This window comes from Antennarius striatus, chromosome 9 (genome assembly GCF_040054535.1).
Source record: "Antennarius striatus isolate MH-2024 chromosome 9, ASM4005453v1, whole genome shotgun sequence".
Classification (NCBI taxonomy): domain Eukaryota; kingdom Metazoa; phylum Chordata; class Actinopteri; order Lophiiformes; family Antennariidae; genus Antennarius; species Antennarius striatus.
The window spans coordinates 17,853,427-17,866,550 of NC_090784.1; the positions used below are offsets into that span (position 1 = coordinate 17,853,427).

Here is a 13,124-nt window from a genome sequence, read left to right on the forward strand (position 1 = left end):
GAACGAGCGCGCGCGCCCTCAATGACAATGTCCGCATCTTCCGATCAGTGTTCAATACAGCGGATCATCCGCACCACCGCCTGCGAGTTACAAACACGGGGTTAGCTGAGTTTACGTCAAGCCACGCCCCCTCTGTCCAGCTGGTGGCAACACTCTTGATGACATCACCGCCGCGTGCGCCCATTGGTCCTAGGACGTCGCACGGCTGCCCAATCGCCTGCCGCTGAAGTGACGTCATCGGAGACCGGCCCTGTTCACTTTCAGTGGAGTGGGCGGGACTTTGAGATTACGGACGTCAGAGCCAGCGGGATACTGCGTCCTGATTGGCTGACCGCTCGGAAAGTGAGCGTCTGTTGCTGAGAGAAAATACAGTGAGAGAGAAAGAGAGAGGGAGAGAGAGAGAGAGAGAGAGAGAGAGAGAGAGAGAGAGAGAGGTTTGTAAAGGGCACTGGTGCGTCGGCTGCACCAAATATTAAGAGATTTTCACCTCTAAACGAACATTTCTTTATTTCTTAATCCTTTTCCCCTCCAGTGTCCACGTTTTTATTTTTGTTTACCACAATAATTTTACAAAAGTAAACTGTGACTGTTTGTTTATGGTACTCAAATTAGAAACACGCTTTCCTCCTGCTGCACCATTTCCTCTCTGGAAAAGCAGCGCGGTTGATGCATTTTTGCTGTCCGCTGAGCGATAGCGCTTGTTCAGTCAATTATGGTAAACATACTCCTTTCCAGAAGAGGAGGGGGAATTTGTGCCTTTCTATTGGCTGTCATGTTTTTGCTCCCGCCCCTCGACCCTCCCTCAGACTGTTCCTATGGTTCCCAGAGCTGCTATTGGATACTGTAAAGTTTGGGACAGCACACCGGTCTGGCTCTGCATCCCTCCCGCCATTGGCTGGACCTCCCCGTCTGTCTCTGGTACTCTGACAGCTAACCACGCCCCTTAAATGTACCCCCATCGCCGATTGGCTACTGTACCTGTCAGCGACCTGTGATTGGACAGCTCGCCCAGCTGTTAGTGGTTCATTCACCATTTTGTGACTGTAGTGGAAAAGAAGAGCGATAGTTTTTTTGCGTGTCCCTGTCTGAGTTTCCGTGGGAGAAAGACATGTTTTGCGTGGACAAAGTGGCGCGTGAGTTGGGACTGCGTGGCCCCGCGAGCCGACAGCCATTGGATGTTAGTGAGAGCCGCACGAGCCTCCTCCTCATCCGGGGAACAAGACCGTGAGTGTGTCGGAGGGAAGGGGAGAGCTGTTCGGGTGAGTTGAAACTTAGTTAGCTGACGCGCCTCCAGCTTCATCCACCTCATTTATTTAAAAAATATATATTTAAAAAAAAATGTGGAAATTACATCAGAATCCACGGGTTCTTCCATGGAATGACACCGCTTTGCGAGTGGAGAGAAATGGGAGGGGTGGTGGTGTTGTATGTGTGTGTGTGTGTGTGTGTGTGTGTGTGTGTGGTGGGGGGGGGTGGGTGTAGCAGCCTAAAAACTTTATGAAATGTTTTACCGCAGTCCCCACGGACGACCCGGAGCGGTTCTGCCCGCCGTCGTGGAGCGGATCGGTGTTTGTGGTGCGTCTGGAACACTTTCCCTTGACCCCAGTTGTCGAGTTTCGAGCGTAGTAAAACAACAGACCTGTTCGCAACAACGGAAAACGTTTGTTTTTTAGAACAACAACACAGGATTATTTATAAACGGAATTACGACGAAATCAGGAGTGCGTAAAAATCCCATTCCACCGCGTCCAGGCTGAGTAGTCTCTGAGTACTACTACTATTACCACCATCACTACTATTACCACCATCACTACTATTACCACCATCACTACTATTACCACCATCACTACTATTACCACCATCACCACTACTAACATCACTGAACTGCGCACTAGAGCGAAACGCGGAAAGGTTTCTGATTTGTTTTGTTTTTATCTTCCAAGTTTCTTCCAACCCCACGCCCCCCCCCAGAGATGTCACCCCCACCGGGCACCTCATCCGCGCTGGTTTTTGGGGGTTTGTTTTTTTGTTTTTTGCGCACGTCGTTCTGATCGCTAATTGCGTTGCCAAACATCATTTGGACGAGGAAGAAGAACCGCCCGTCTGGTTGTGATCAGTACGCGTCCCTGTTGTTGGTGTGTGTTCCAGCGGGCATCTCCCTGCAGACCTCCTCCGGTCGGAACAGTCCGGTTGACATTGTGTAGTACGAGCACTGATCGGTGCATTCGGTGATGCATTCGGTGTTTTCTCTACCCCCCCTACATCTCACCACCACCCCCCCCACCACCACCACCTCTCCGACACTTTCCTGCACTGCAATCAGTGTCGATGCACCGTTGACATCTGAGTGTGCAGTTTATTTTTTCTTCTTCTTTTTTTTGCACTTCTGTGATATTTGCAGTCGCATGAATGCAGTTATTTATTTATGTATTTATTTATTTTACTCTTTTTTTTTTCTTTTTTTTTTTTTTAGTGCAGATTTATTACACTTGCAAACCCCATGATGCTGTAAGCATCTTTGTATTCCTTGCACAGCAGTTGGACATTGATGTGGCATTGGCATTTCTGCCATTTGGTCCCAAATTGGAACAGCTGCCTCTCATCTGTATTTCTACCCCCCTATACCCCCCCCACACCCTGATCAATATGGACCAGAATCCACTAACGCCTGGCTGCAATGTTTCTTTGACATTGATATAATATCTACAGTCAGATATGCCACCTACTAAACAGCTGCCAGTTTTTATGAATACGTCACAAAGGATGTTCTGCATGATGCTCGCAGACATGCATGTTTCACAGCTCTATACTTAAAATAACAAAAATCCTATACTTGTTTCATGATGCCTGTAAGATTTCATCCCACGCAGTTAAGAGAACATAAACCAAAGTGTGTTTGTAATATTGTGCTAAACAGAAAGCCTTTTTCTGATTTATTTTTTTAGCTGTTTCGTGTATTAGTGTGTTCCCTGGTGACCCAGTTAAGGGCAAAGCTGTCCTGCCGTTCCAGAGCATACGAGGCTTCCTCCATCTTCCTCTGTCTTACCATCACACGTTCTCGTCTCTTCATCCCTGCCCCCCCATCACCGCAGCCCTGTGCCCGTATAGACACCCATAAAATGCTTTGAGAGGGGTGAGCTGCAGTGTGCCGGGAAACTACTTACATACACACTCACAAATGTGAAAACATAGTGGTGAACAAGGTAGACACAACCTGAAGGTGATCGTGTAGGCTTATAGTGTATAAGAAGGTTCTCGTATGTACACACACACACACACACACACACACACACACACACACACACACACACACACACACACACACACACACACACACACACACACACACACACACATCCTCTGTCATGTTGCAGGGGGGCATAGACTTAGATCTTGTCAAATGGCAATGAACTGACATAAAGGTGTGTTATTAGGGATGTGTCGACCAGTTATAACACCTCCTTGTGTTGATGACATTTAGAAGAGGGTTCCTTATGTGTGATGCTTCAGTAAATATGTATTTGACCCTAACATACACACACACCAGGGTGTATGTATGTATGTGTGTGTGAGTGTGTATGCTCTTTATGTAAGCTGTATATACAGCACGTAAGCTGAAAATGTATATTTTTATTCTCATAATTGAAGAAACGTGAAAGCAATTTTTAGACAAGCTTATTCATATAGAATTGTTCACACAGAGTCACTGACTGCGCTGAAAATATTAGATTAAGAACACTAAAATGACATATCACGCATTGAGAGCTCAAAAGAAATACAAAACATTAGAATAAACTAAAATTGCAAATATAAGACAGTAAATCAAAATGCTGATGAAAAAAAGATTTTGAATTAAGAGAGATAAATAAAAGTAGACAAGAACATTGTGAATTTATGGAAAAGCTACAGTAATCAGTAATATTTTCAGAGGTGATTTAAATGGGCAGATCTCAGGTAGCTTGTTCTAGCGATAAGGAGCGTAAACTATAAGCTGCTTCAGCAGCTTGACTGAAGCAGCGAATTGGCTCTAATTCTGGGAATGCTACGTAAACCCGTCCCATCAGACCTGAGGGCTCTGAATCCCTTGTAATATATAAGTAAAGTTTATTTATTTTCAGATGTTTTTTTAACATATAAACACATCTTGTGTGTAGTTGAGATTTATATGGTTCGATGAGTGTGTGTGAGATGATATATAGGGACATTTGCATGGCTGCACAATAAATCCAGGTGAGAGCATTTACTGTGTGTGTGTAAAGTTTGATGTTGCTATGCTGTGTAGGGGGATCGCATTGTGTGATCTTTTACGCGCACAGGGTGAAACAGCATCTTTTCGCTGTTTAAGAACGAGGTCAGACCGACGCCATGGTGACGACAGCAGCCAATTTTCTGTCTGTTCAGGATCTACAGCAGCTTCGGACCAAATTGGAAAAATATCTCACTTTCACTTCCACCCTGATGTAAAAGTTCCAGTTCCTTCAGGTTCTTCTGGACTCAATCCAGAAGTTAATCAAGAGGTTTTTTTTAACTTCCCATGATGTTTTTGATCGTAATGATTGATAAACAACCTTAAAACCAACTGTAACACCCGATAGAAGAAATCAGACCAGTTTGAGACCTTATTGTTAAAGCTTATAGTTAATAATTTATAGCGGTTGTTGCAATATTTGCATATAAGGGAATAGTTATTGAGCCTACAATTCTGGTGTTGATCCTTTGGAGAATAATTATGAATAATTATATAATGGGAAATGTAAAAATGCTCTGTAATGTATTGCATGGCAGCATTGAAATTATAATGTCACAACATGATTATCACAACATGATCTGGTGTTTCCAACAATGTCTTTTTTTAGTGTGTCTTGAATTTATAACCATTCATATCAATTTATATAGATCGCCCTGGACACAGCATTTAAAGTTGGACTCGGTGATGGGGACAAATAGATAAAGAGATAAATACTGTTTTCAAACCTGCTCCAAAGCCTCAGTATTCAAATGAAGACAGATCAACGTTTAATTCTTAAACTCTGCTGTCTATTTATGTATTATGCACTTACTGTGCAGTTCGGTACTTTTATATTTACAGAACGTGAAGACACACATACACAGCACACACACATACACACACACACGCACATATACACACACACACACACACACACACACACACACACACACACACACGCACACGCACATACACACACACACATGCCACTGGCTTATCAGATGAATTGCAGAACATTTTGGAGCCCATAAGCATGACCAAACACATTTTTCTGAGCTAAGATCAGATCTTCCTCCTGTGTCGTTCAGTCAACAGTAAAGCAGCCACATGGCGCTGACTCTTGACTCCACATGGCGCTGACTCTTGACTCCACATGGCGCTGACTCTTGACTGTTTTCCAGTGAGCTACCATAACTTGCACAGGAACATCACTCCTGGTTGACTTAAGGCCTCAACATGGAACACATGCTGTGATTTCAAAGTCTTCCATGTTATTTTCTTATTTTTCTTAATAGTATCTATTTTATGTATCGTATCTTATGCTCTGATTGGAATTGAAGTTTATTTGTTGGAAATTGTGTTTTCTCATCAATGCCAATGTCAAACATACACCCTCAATTTGTCTACATCTGCAGAAACATCACAGGCTGTACAGCAGTTAAACTCAACAGTTAAAAGTGGTGGGATTACAATAAAATGAATAACATTTGTATGAATTTCAATATTATATCAGCAGAATTAGGCATTGCGATGATAAATATGTGTATATTTCAATTTTTTACTTTAAGAAATATGGGAATAAGGACCAGATGTGTTTTTCTGTCTTGAAAATGAAATCCCCTTTGACTGTTTATGCAGTGAATATCATGGTATTCTTACATAACATCAGTGATCAAACTGAAGAGTCAAGTCATGTTTGTTCATCACAAAGTACCACAAAGGGTGGCCTTTTCCCTACTGCAGGAAGTAGCAGTACTGCGTTATGGTTTGTGTAGAGTGTGGTAGTTTGTTGTTATTATAATTTTTTTTTTTTTTTGCAGCAGGCTAACGCTTTACATCAAGGTCATCTCATGTGGTTGATGAACTTCTCCAGTGTCTTGGAAAGGAAGTGTGAATTTGTGTACCCAATAAATTTGCCTTCGCGTGTGTTTGCTAACCTCGGTTGAGCAGAGCACATACGTTTGTACACATCTGTTCACACGAGTGTGTGAGTAGTGTATGAATATGAGGTTGTGTGTGTGGATGTGTAATTGTATTTAGCCTGTAATCTTGCTTCAGAGAGTGGGGCTGATCATCTGCCAGCCTTTTAATTTCTCTCGTTTGGGTGTATCACAATAGAAAATGATTCCGATTATATTCATTGTGTCTAAATGTGTGTTCGTGCGTGTGTGTGTGTGTGTGTGTGTGTGTGTGTGTGTGTGTGTGTGTGTGTGTGCGTGTGTCAGTCAGACAATGACAAAAGACGAGAGGGAAAGACTGAGAAATGGAGAAAGAGTAAGAGAGGCTCGGCGTGTTCTAGAATGACTGTGGAAATTCCCAGCAACTACGCAAGAACAGCTTTTTGGAACGACCAGCCAAGCAGCTGCATAGTCCTACTGGTGTGTGTGTGTGTGTCTCTTTTTCACTCTGGCTGTAGAGCGACTTCACTCAGACGCCTGCCAGCTTCTTTCCTTCAGATGAAAGTCAAATTAGAAGTCGTGTTTCGTTACGATCTAACGTTGAATTCATCGAGTCAAATCTGTATGACCTGAAAGTTATCCCGGTACGTGTCATGGTCACTGGAGGGGGGTACAGTGTAGAGATCAGGCGACCTGCAGTATGAAATTCAAGAGTCTGTGTGTCTTTGTGTGTGTGCCTGCTCTATGCATTTTAATTTAAAGAGGTGTCTGCATCATTGAAATCAGAAATTTAGATACTGGAGTTATGCAAGAGAGAAACTGAAGTAAGTGACCTTGTAAGTTTAGCTTTCTTTCACACTCAAGGGATTCGTAAGTGCACCAGGCTGTTTATCTGAAATTTTCTCGGATAGTTTGTGTCGTAGTTTGTGACATATTTTAATCAGTAATAAAAAGAAGGTGACATATGGCAAACAACAAGAAAAACGTCCGCCGCATCCACGTCTTCGTCAACACAACTGCAGTGTGTATCATTTTACATCATCAGTAATTAGTGTGTCTGGCTTCAACATTAATTACGGCACTAATCTCCTTCCTTACGGATCGACACAACCTATGGGTGACATGGAGTGAGCAGTCGCTCAACCAACTCCACAGGCTTCCAGGGGGGTTTTAGGTCAACAGATCAGTGAAGAACTCCAGAACCACCACCAGCATCCCAATGCCTCTGCCCTGGTCAGGCTGCCCCAGCTGTGGCCTTCTTGCAGATGTAGTTTTTCACCCAATCATTATGTCTTTTTTGGAGGGTGGGCTAATGTATCAAAGAAGTGGTCTTTTTGATGGAGTCTTTTTAGCTGTTTCTCTAAAAGCTGATTTTTTGTTGATCAAACCTCATATGTTAGGAATGCTTACAAAGCCTGCCCAACAATTACGACAAATAATAGCACATTTTAAATTCTCAAATTGTGCCAAGAAATGAGTGATGCCGTTGAGTACAAGCTTGTTGTTTCTATTGTGTTTGTTTGTTTGGACATTTTGTCCCCCTGTCATAATTTGATTGGATGTACAGTTGTCAGTTTGTCCATCTTGATCCAGTTTCCAACTCATTTTTAGTGTGGTTTCCATCTGAGGAATTTGTTTTATGCCAGCGTCAGAGTGGAGGATTTTATTTTAAATGCATCTGGTCCAAAAATGGAATGCAATGACCAACAATCGTGTTTTGACTGATGACGTAATCAGGAACCACTGACGTGTCTGGGATGCTTTACGACACCCTTCGGAAAAATGTTGCGTACAGAATGCGTTTCAAATTAGTCCCAAACCCAGTGCATAAACACATTTTTATGTTTGGAACAAACAGGAAATAACCACTTGATATTTGCAAAAGACTTGAAAACTCCATTCTCTCTGACCCTTGTTTCTTTTGTTCATTCAGAATTAACTCTCACAACATCACCTCATATTCAAAATGTATGCTGCTGTCCATAACGTTAAGAGGAATGACATACAACTCAACAGCAAGCTTGACGCTTGCTGTTGCAGTTCACATGCAGCACTTCCCTATATCTCCAGTTTAGTGTTCATCTTCTGTGCTTCTAGTTCATGTAATAGCCTAACAACTCATTACACCTTCATGGCAGTCAAACAGAATTTGAACAGAATAAAGGCACAGATTGGAAACAGTGTCTGGATGGGGCTATAGATAAGTCATATACTGATATACTGTATTTGTCGTACAATGTTTTGGTGATTGTTGGGGTTGATATGTGATCTTCAGATGACTTCTGTCTTCGAGTAAACAAAGTCACTGCATACATGCCATCATCCTCAAACTAGTTTAAGCAGATAAAATGTCAATCTCAGATATGCTTGCCAATTGTTCTTGGAATATGTCAATAATCACTCAACTATTGAAACAAAAATATGTTTTTCCCCCCAGTCAATGATGATACAGTCTAATTTTTAATGTCCTTTATTTTGGTGAAACTGTCATTTTCAAATGTATCTGGTTTTTAAAATGGCAGATAAATAATGTTAACATTTTATGTATTGGGAATGAAGACTTACAGTGAAACACACAGATCGACTTTCACTCAAGCTTTGGCAGATCAGGCATTGAAGGTGAATTAGTAACGAGCATACATTAACTATATAGCAAATAACAAGTACAAGCACACTTCCAGTTACAGCATTATTTTTGCTCTTAGCAATTTTGCGTGATGGAGATAATAAATGACTACTTATCATGTATATTTTCCTCTTCCTTTCCAGCCTGCGATACAGAGGACAAAAAGACGGGAAAGAAGATAAAGTAGAGATTCACAAAAAACGAGTGCCTTAGAAGTGGAAAAAGACCAGTGCTACCAAATCTGTACCGCTTAGTGAGCAGTGAAGAAAACATGCGACCAGGAAAGAAGCACAGAGGCCGTTCTCCCCCATTAACTAGAGGCAGAGGGGGCAAAAGGAGATCGGGATCTCAGCCTCTCCAAGAGAAAGACCCCAAAAGAGTTAAGAGGGAGACATTCGTCAAAACCACACAGCATGCACCAAATACTCCATTTACACGCAGACAGACGAAGCCCACAACCACCAACTCCAATGAAGAATCGATCACGAGAAGCAATACCCCCACAAAAGAGGAATCTACCGAGCTGAAGAAACCGGTGGATTCAGTTGAGAGGGATGGAAGGACAGTCGAAGAAAAGACAGAAAACAAAAAGATAGTGGGCACAAACGGAAACGGTGCCATCTCCTCTGATACCGTAGCATTTCCTACCTCTACCCCAGCATCACTATCCACATCCACCAATCACAGCCCCAGCTTAGGTTCGGTCTCTAGTAGGAAAACGGCCACATTTAAGGCTCGTGTTCCCAAAAAGAAGTACACATTTGAGCACTTTGTAAACAATACAAGTGCCCCGATTACCATTCCTACCTCTAGCCCTGCACTCATTCACAACAATTACTGCAATACTAACAGAAATATCAGTGACAGCCTGAATGCACCCAATAATTATGTCAAGAATAGCAACAATATTAGTAATAGCATTAATGTTAGCATCAACAGTAACACTACAAGTAGTATTAACAACCGGATTAACAGTAGTGCTGGGAACCGTAGTACTTTAATCAATAGCAGTAATCGTATAAGTAATAATTGCTCAGGTAATCAGCCATTAGTGCTAACTGTAGAATGTAAAGCTACAGAAGCTAAACATTTTGTTTCCACAGAGGATAGGACCCTCAGGACAGTGGTTTCCCAAGAAAAAGATGCCCAAAGTGGAGAGAATGAATCAGAGGGAACTCCTAACTCAGTGCGTTCCTCATCCACGGACACAGCTAGTGAGCATTCAGCTGACCTAGATGTGATGGAAACAACGGGACCAAGCCTGCATCGTAAAAACTTTCACGTCACAACAGCCCCCCTCCATAACTTCCATTCTACAGAGAACAGTCTTTCAGAGGGGATGTCTGAAACTCTGGGCAAAGGTATGAAGAACCAGAGAATTCTAGCTCGCCAAACTGTTCGGACGACAGAAAGTGGAGTTGGGGCGACGGGAGACAGAAACGTGAAGGAGAACGACTCGTGCACTTTATCACCTGTGTTCAGACCAGGGGTGGTACGTAGGGTGAGTGGAGGTATTGTTGAAGTCCAGCTCCAAGGAAATGAAAGGCTTGTTGAGTACCCTTTACGTTGTGGAACCACGACAACATTATCATCGAGACCTAAAAGCACCGTGGAGTTCATTTTGGATGCCCCCCCACCTGGCTTGGCACCTGTTGCTGTCGGAACACTTGTATGTGTGCCTTTTGGTGGAGAGGAGGGACATCCTCTTCTATACAGAGAGGGGATCATTGCCCAAGTGGACCCTCACCCTGGTGTCTCATTTCCTTACCAGGTGCTCCTCAGTGAAGAAATGCTAGGTGACGAAGGGGTGGGGGGAGAGAAAGAAAAAAGAAAGACTCAAGCAGTGTGGGTGTCCCGACAAAGTTTGAGACTGATCACTCCTCCTTGGGAGGTCTCGTATTTGGATGGTGGGCGGGCAAAGGAGAGAGAGCGGGAAAGAGAACGGGAGGAGAGGGAACGGAGGGAGGAGATGGAGGTGGAGAGGGAAGTGTGCCAGTTAAGCATCGGAATGGGGGTGCTGGGAGGAAGGTTGAGTCATGGTTTTTCGCTTAAAGGGGTTGCAGGAGGACTTCCCTACGGAAATGCACTTCCGCTGTCCAATGCAGGTGGAAACACAGTCCACAGCTGTAGGGAAAACCTTCCTGATAGGCAGAGACAGAAGCAGCCGACCAGTCCAGAGGAGGACATGGAAGTGTCTCGCTTCAACATGGGCCTCACTGTCACTCCCATGGCCAATGTCGTGTCCTCCCAGCACAGAAACATCATCTCCAAGTCCGGTGACTATCCTCCTTCCTCCACCCACCTCTCTGTGATGCAAAGTCTGGCACCCTTGCAACTCTCCACCATACCGGGTTCTCAGCCACCCGCTCCTCCGTCTTTACAGGAGTCTGAAATGAACAACACGACTTCTTCAAACTTAACTCCATCAAAGTCCATCCCCACTCACACCCCTACTCCTCCCTCTGGTGGTGGGAGTTCCTCTTCTACCTCCTCACGTTCCAGGACTCCCCTCTCATTGGCTCAGCAGAAGTACAAGAAGGGTGATGTGGTGTGCACCCCCAATGGGATCCGTAAGAAGTTCAACGGTAAGCAGTGGAGGAGACTGTGCTCCAGGGAGGGTTGCATGAAGGAGTCACAGCGTCGAGGATACTGTTCCAGACACTTGTCCATGAGGACCAAAGAGATGGAAGCTGCTGGGGGTGAAAGGGGAGGAGGTGGCAGCAGCTCAGGGACAGTCACCCCCTCCGACCTGCGAGGAAGGGCGAGCAGCGAGTTCGATTGGGACGACACTTCAAGGGAGAGCAGTGAGACCAGTAGCAGAGGAGACTCCAGACCTCGCTTAGTCCCCCCCTCCCTCCTCCCCCATGATTTGTCGTCACGCTTTGACTTTGACGAGTGCGAGGCGGCTACCATGCTCGTGTCTTTAGGGAGCTCCCGTTCCGGTACCCCCTCTTTTTCTCCCATCTCCAACCAGTCTCCCTTCTCCCCTGCCCCGTCCCCTTCACCCTCTCCACTGTTTGGCTTCAGACCAGCCAATTTCTCCCCAATTACTGCCTCCCCAGTCTTGCAACACAGGAGACACAGGCAACCCAGCGGGACAGGGGCAGGAGGGGTAGGGGGAAGCAAGACAATAGCCCCGACTGGAGGGGGAGACCGTGAGAGACACACTTCAAGCATCCAGCCGTCCTTCCATAGCAACCTAATGTTTACAGTCCCGATGAGCCCCAGCAAACGAAAGCCTGATGCACCCCCTCCACCCCCACTTCCCTCACACCACCACGATTACACACCTAAGACAGACCTGGAGCAGGGGGAGCTCAACAACTCCTTCAGGGTGCTGTCACCGCAGACACCAAATTCACATTCCTGCACTCACATACCCACCTTCTCCCGACCTCGAGGAGTGAACACCCCCTCCTGTAGTCGGCCACCATCCTCCACTGCTGCCTCCCCTCCTCCACTGTTGGTGTCTCCAACTCCTCCTTCTCCCCTCACCCCAGACGGAGGCCCACGTCGTGTGGTCCCTGTGTCTCAACAAGCTCTAAGGGACTCTCCGGTCATCGTGAGAAATCCTGAAGTCCCACTGGCAAAATTTACAGAGTGTCCCCTGGAAAAAGGAGGAGCAAATGAAGGCGGGGCAGATAACACAACACCTAATGACACCAGCCTTACACCCCTGACTACTCAGCCAAATCCTGGCCTCCAGGTTCCCGTCCCCATCAATGCGGCTTCAGCCACAGTGCCCAACGGCGCTGTCCTTCTGCGGAGCCCAACCCAAACACTGGTGCTCTTGTCCCCTACACCTTCCTCCCTGCCCACCAATGATAACCCATCCACCCCTCTGCAGGCCCTGTCGGTTACTGTCAGCTCAACAGCCACAGCTCCTCTTCCAAGCAGCACAGACAGCTCTGGAGAACAAGTCGAGATCCGAGGAACGGGGTTTGGGGGTGAAGTTCAGCAACCGGTTCCGTGCCACCCGTCTCCCACTGCCCTGTTGCCCCTAATACTCCCTGCTGAAAGCCTTCACCCGGTCCCAAGGAAAGACATCATCATGGGGCGTCCCGGCACAGGTGAGAATCACTCTGTGTGTGTGGATGTGTTTGGTGTGTGTGGGCAGTGACTTTGAAGGAATAAGAGTAAAAAATAAATAAAATCAGCTCCAAATAGAAAAGCATTAAATGCTGCGTTTTCACATGCCGGATATTTTGAATCTCTAAAAAAAATATACATATATACAGTACTGTATATAGCTGAAAGTAAATATTTCTTGTCAATGAGAGAATAATATAGATTGGAATAGAACATTTAATATGGAAATTAATCTGCAGAATAATGGCTCAGAATTACCAAAAAATAGGTTTTTAACCACCAA

At 44.9% G+C, this 13,124-nt stretch overlaps 1 protein-coding gene across 4 annotated transcripts in view; it reads left to right on the plus strand.

Annotated features, from left to right (window-relative positions):
* The first annotated feature begins 1,040 nt into the window (after positions 1–1,040).
* The window catches only part of cicb (capicua transcriptional repressor b), a 34,887-nt gene continuing 22,803 nt past the window's right edge, over positions 1,041–13,124 (plus strand). For all 4 annotated transcript variants that reach the window (XM_068323624.1, XM_068323625.1, XM_068323626.1 and 1 more), the window contains exons 1-2: positions 1,041–1,259; positions 8,896–12,822. In XM_068323624.1, the coding sequence (XP_068179725.1) occupies positions 9,024–12,822 (3,799 nt within the window). In that variant the 5' untranslated portion in view covers positions 1,041–1,259; positions 8,896–9,023. The remainder of the gene's footprint in view (positions 1,260–8,895; positions 12,823–13,124) is intronic.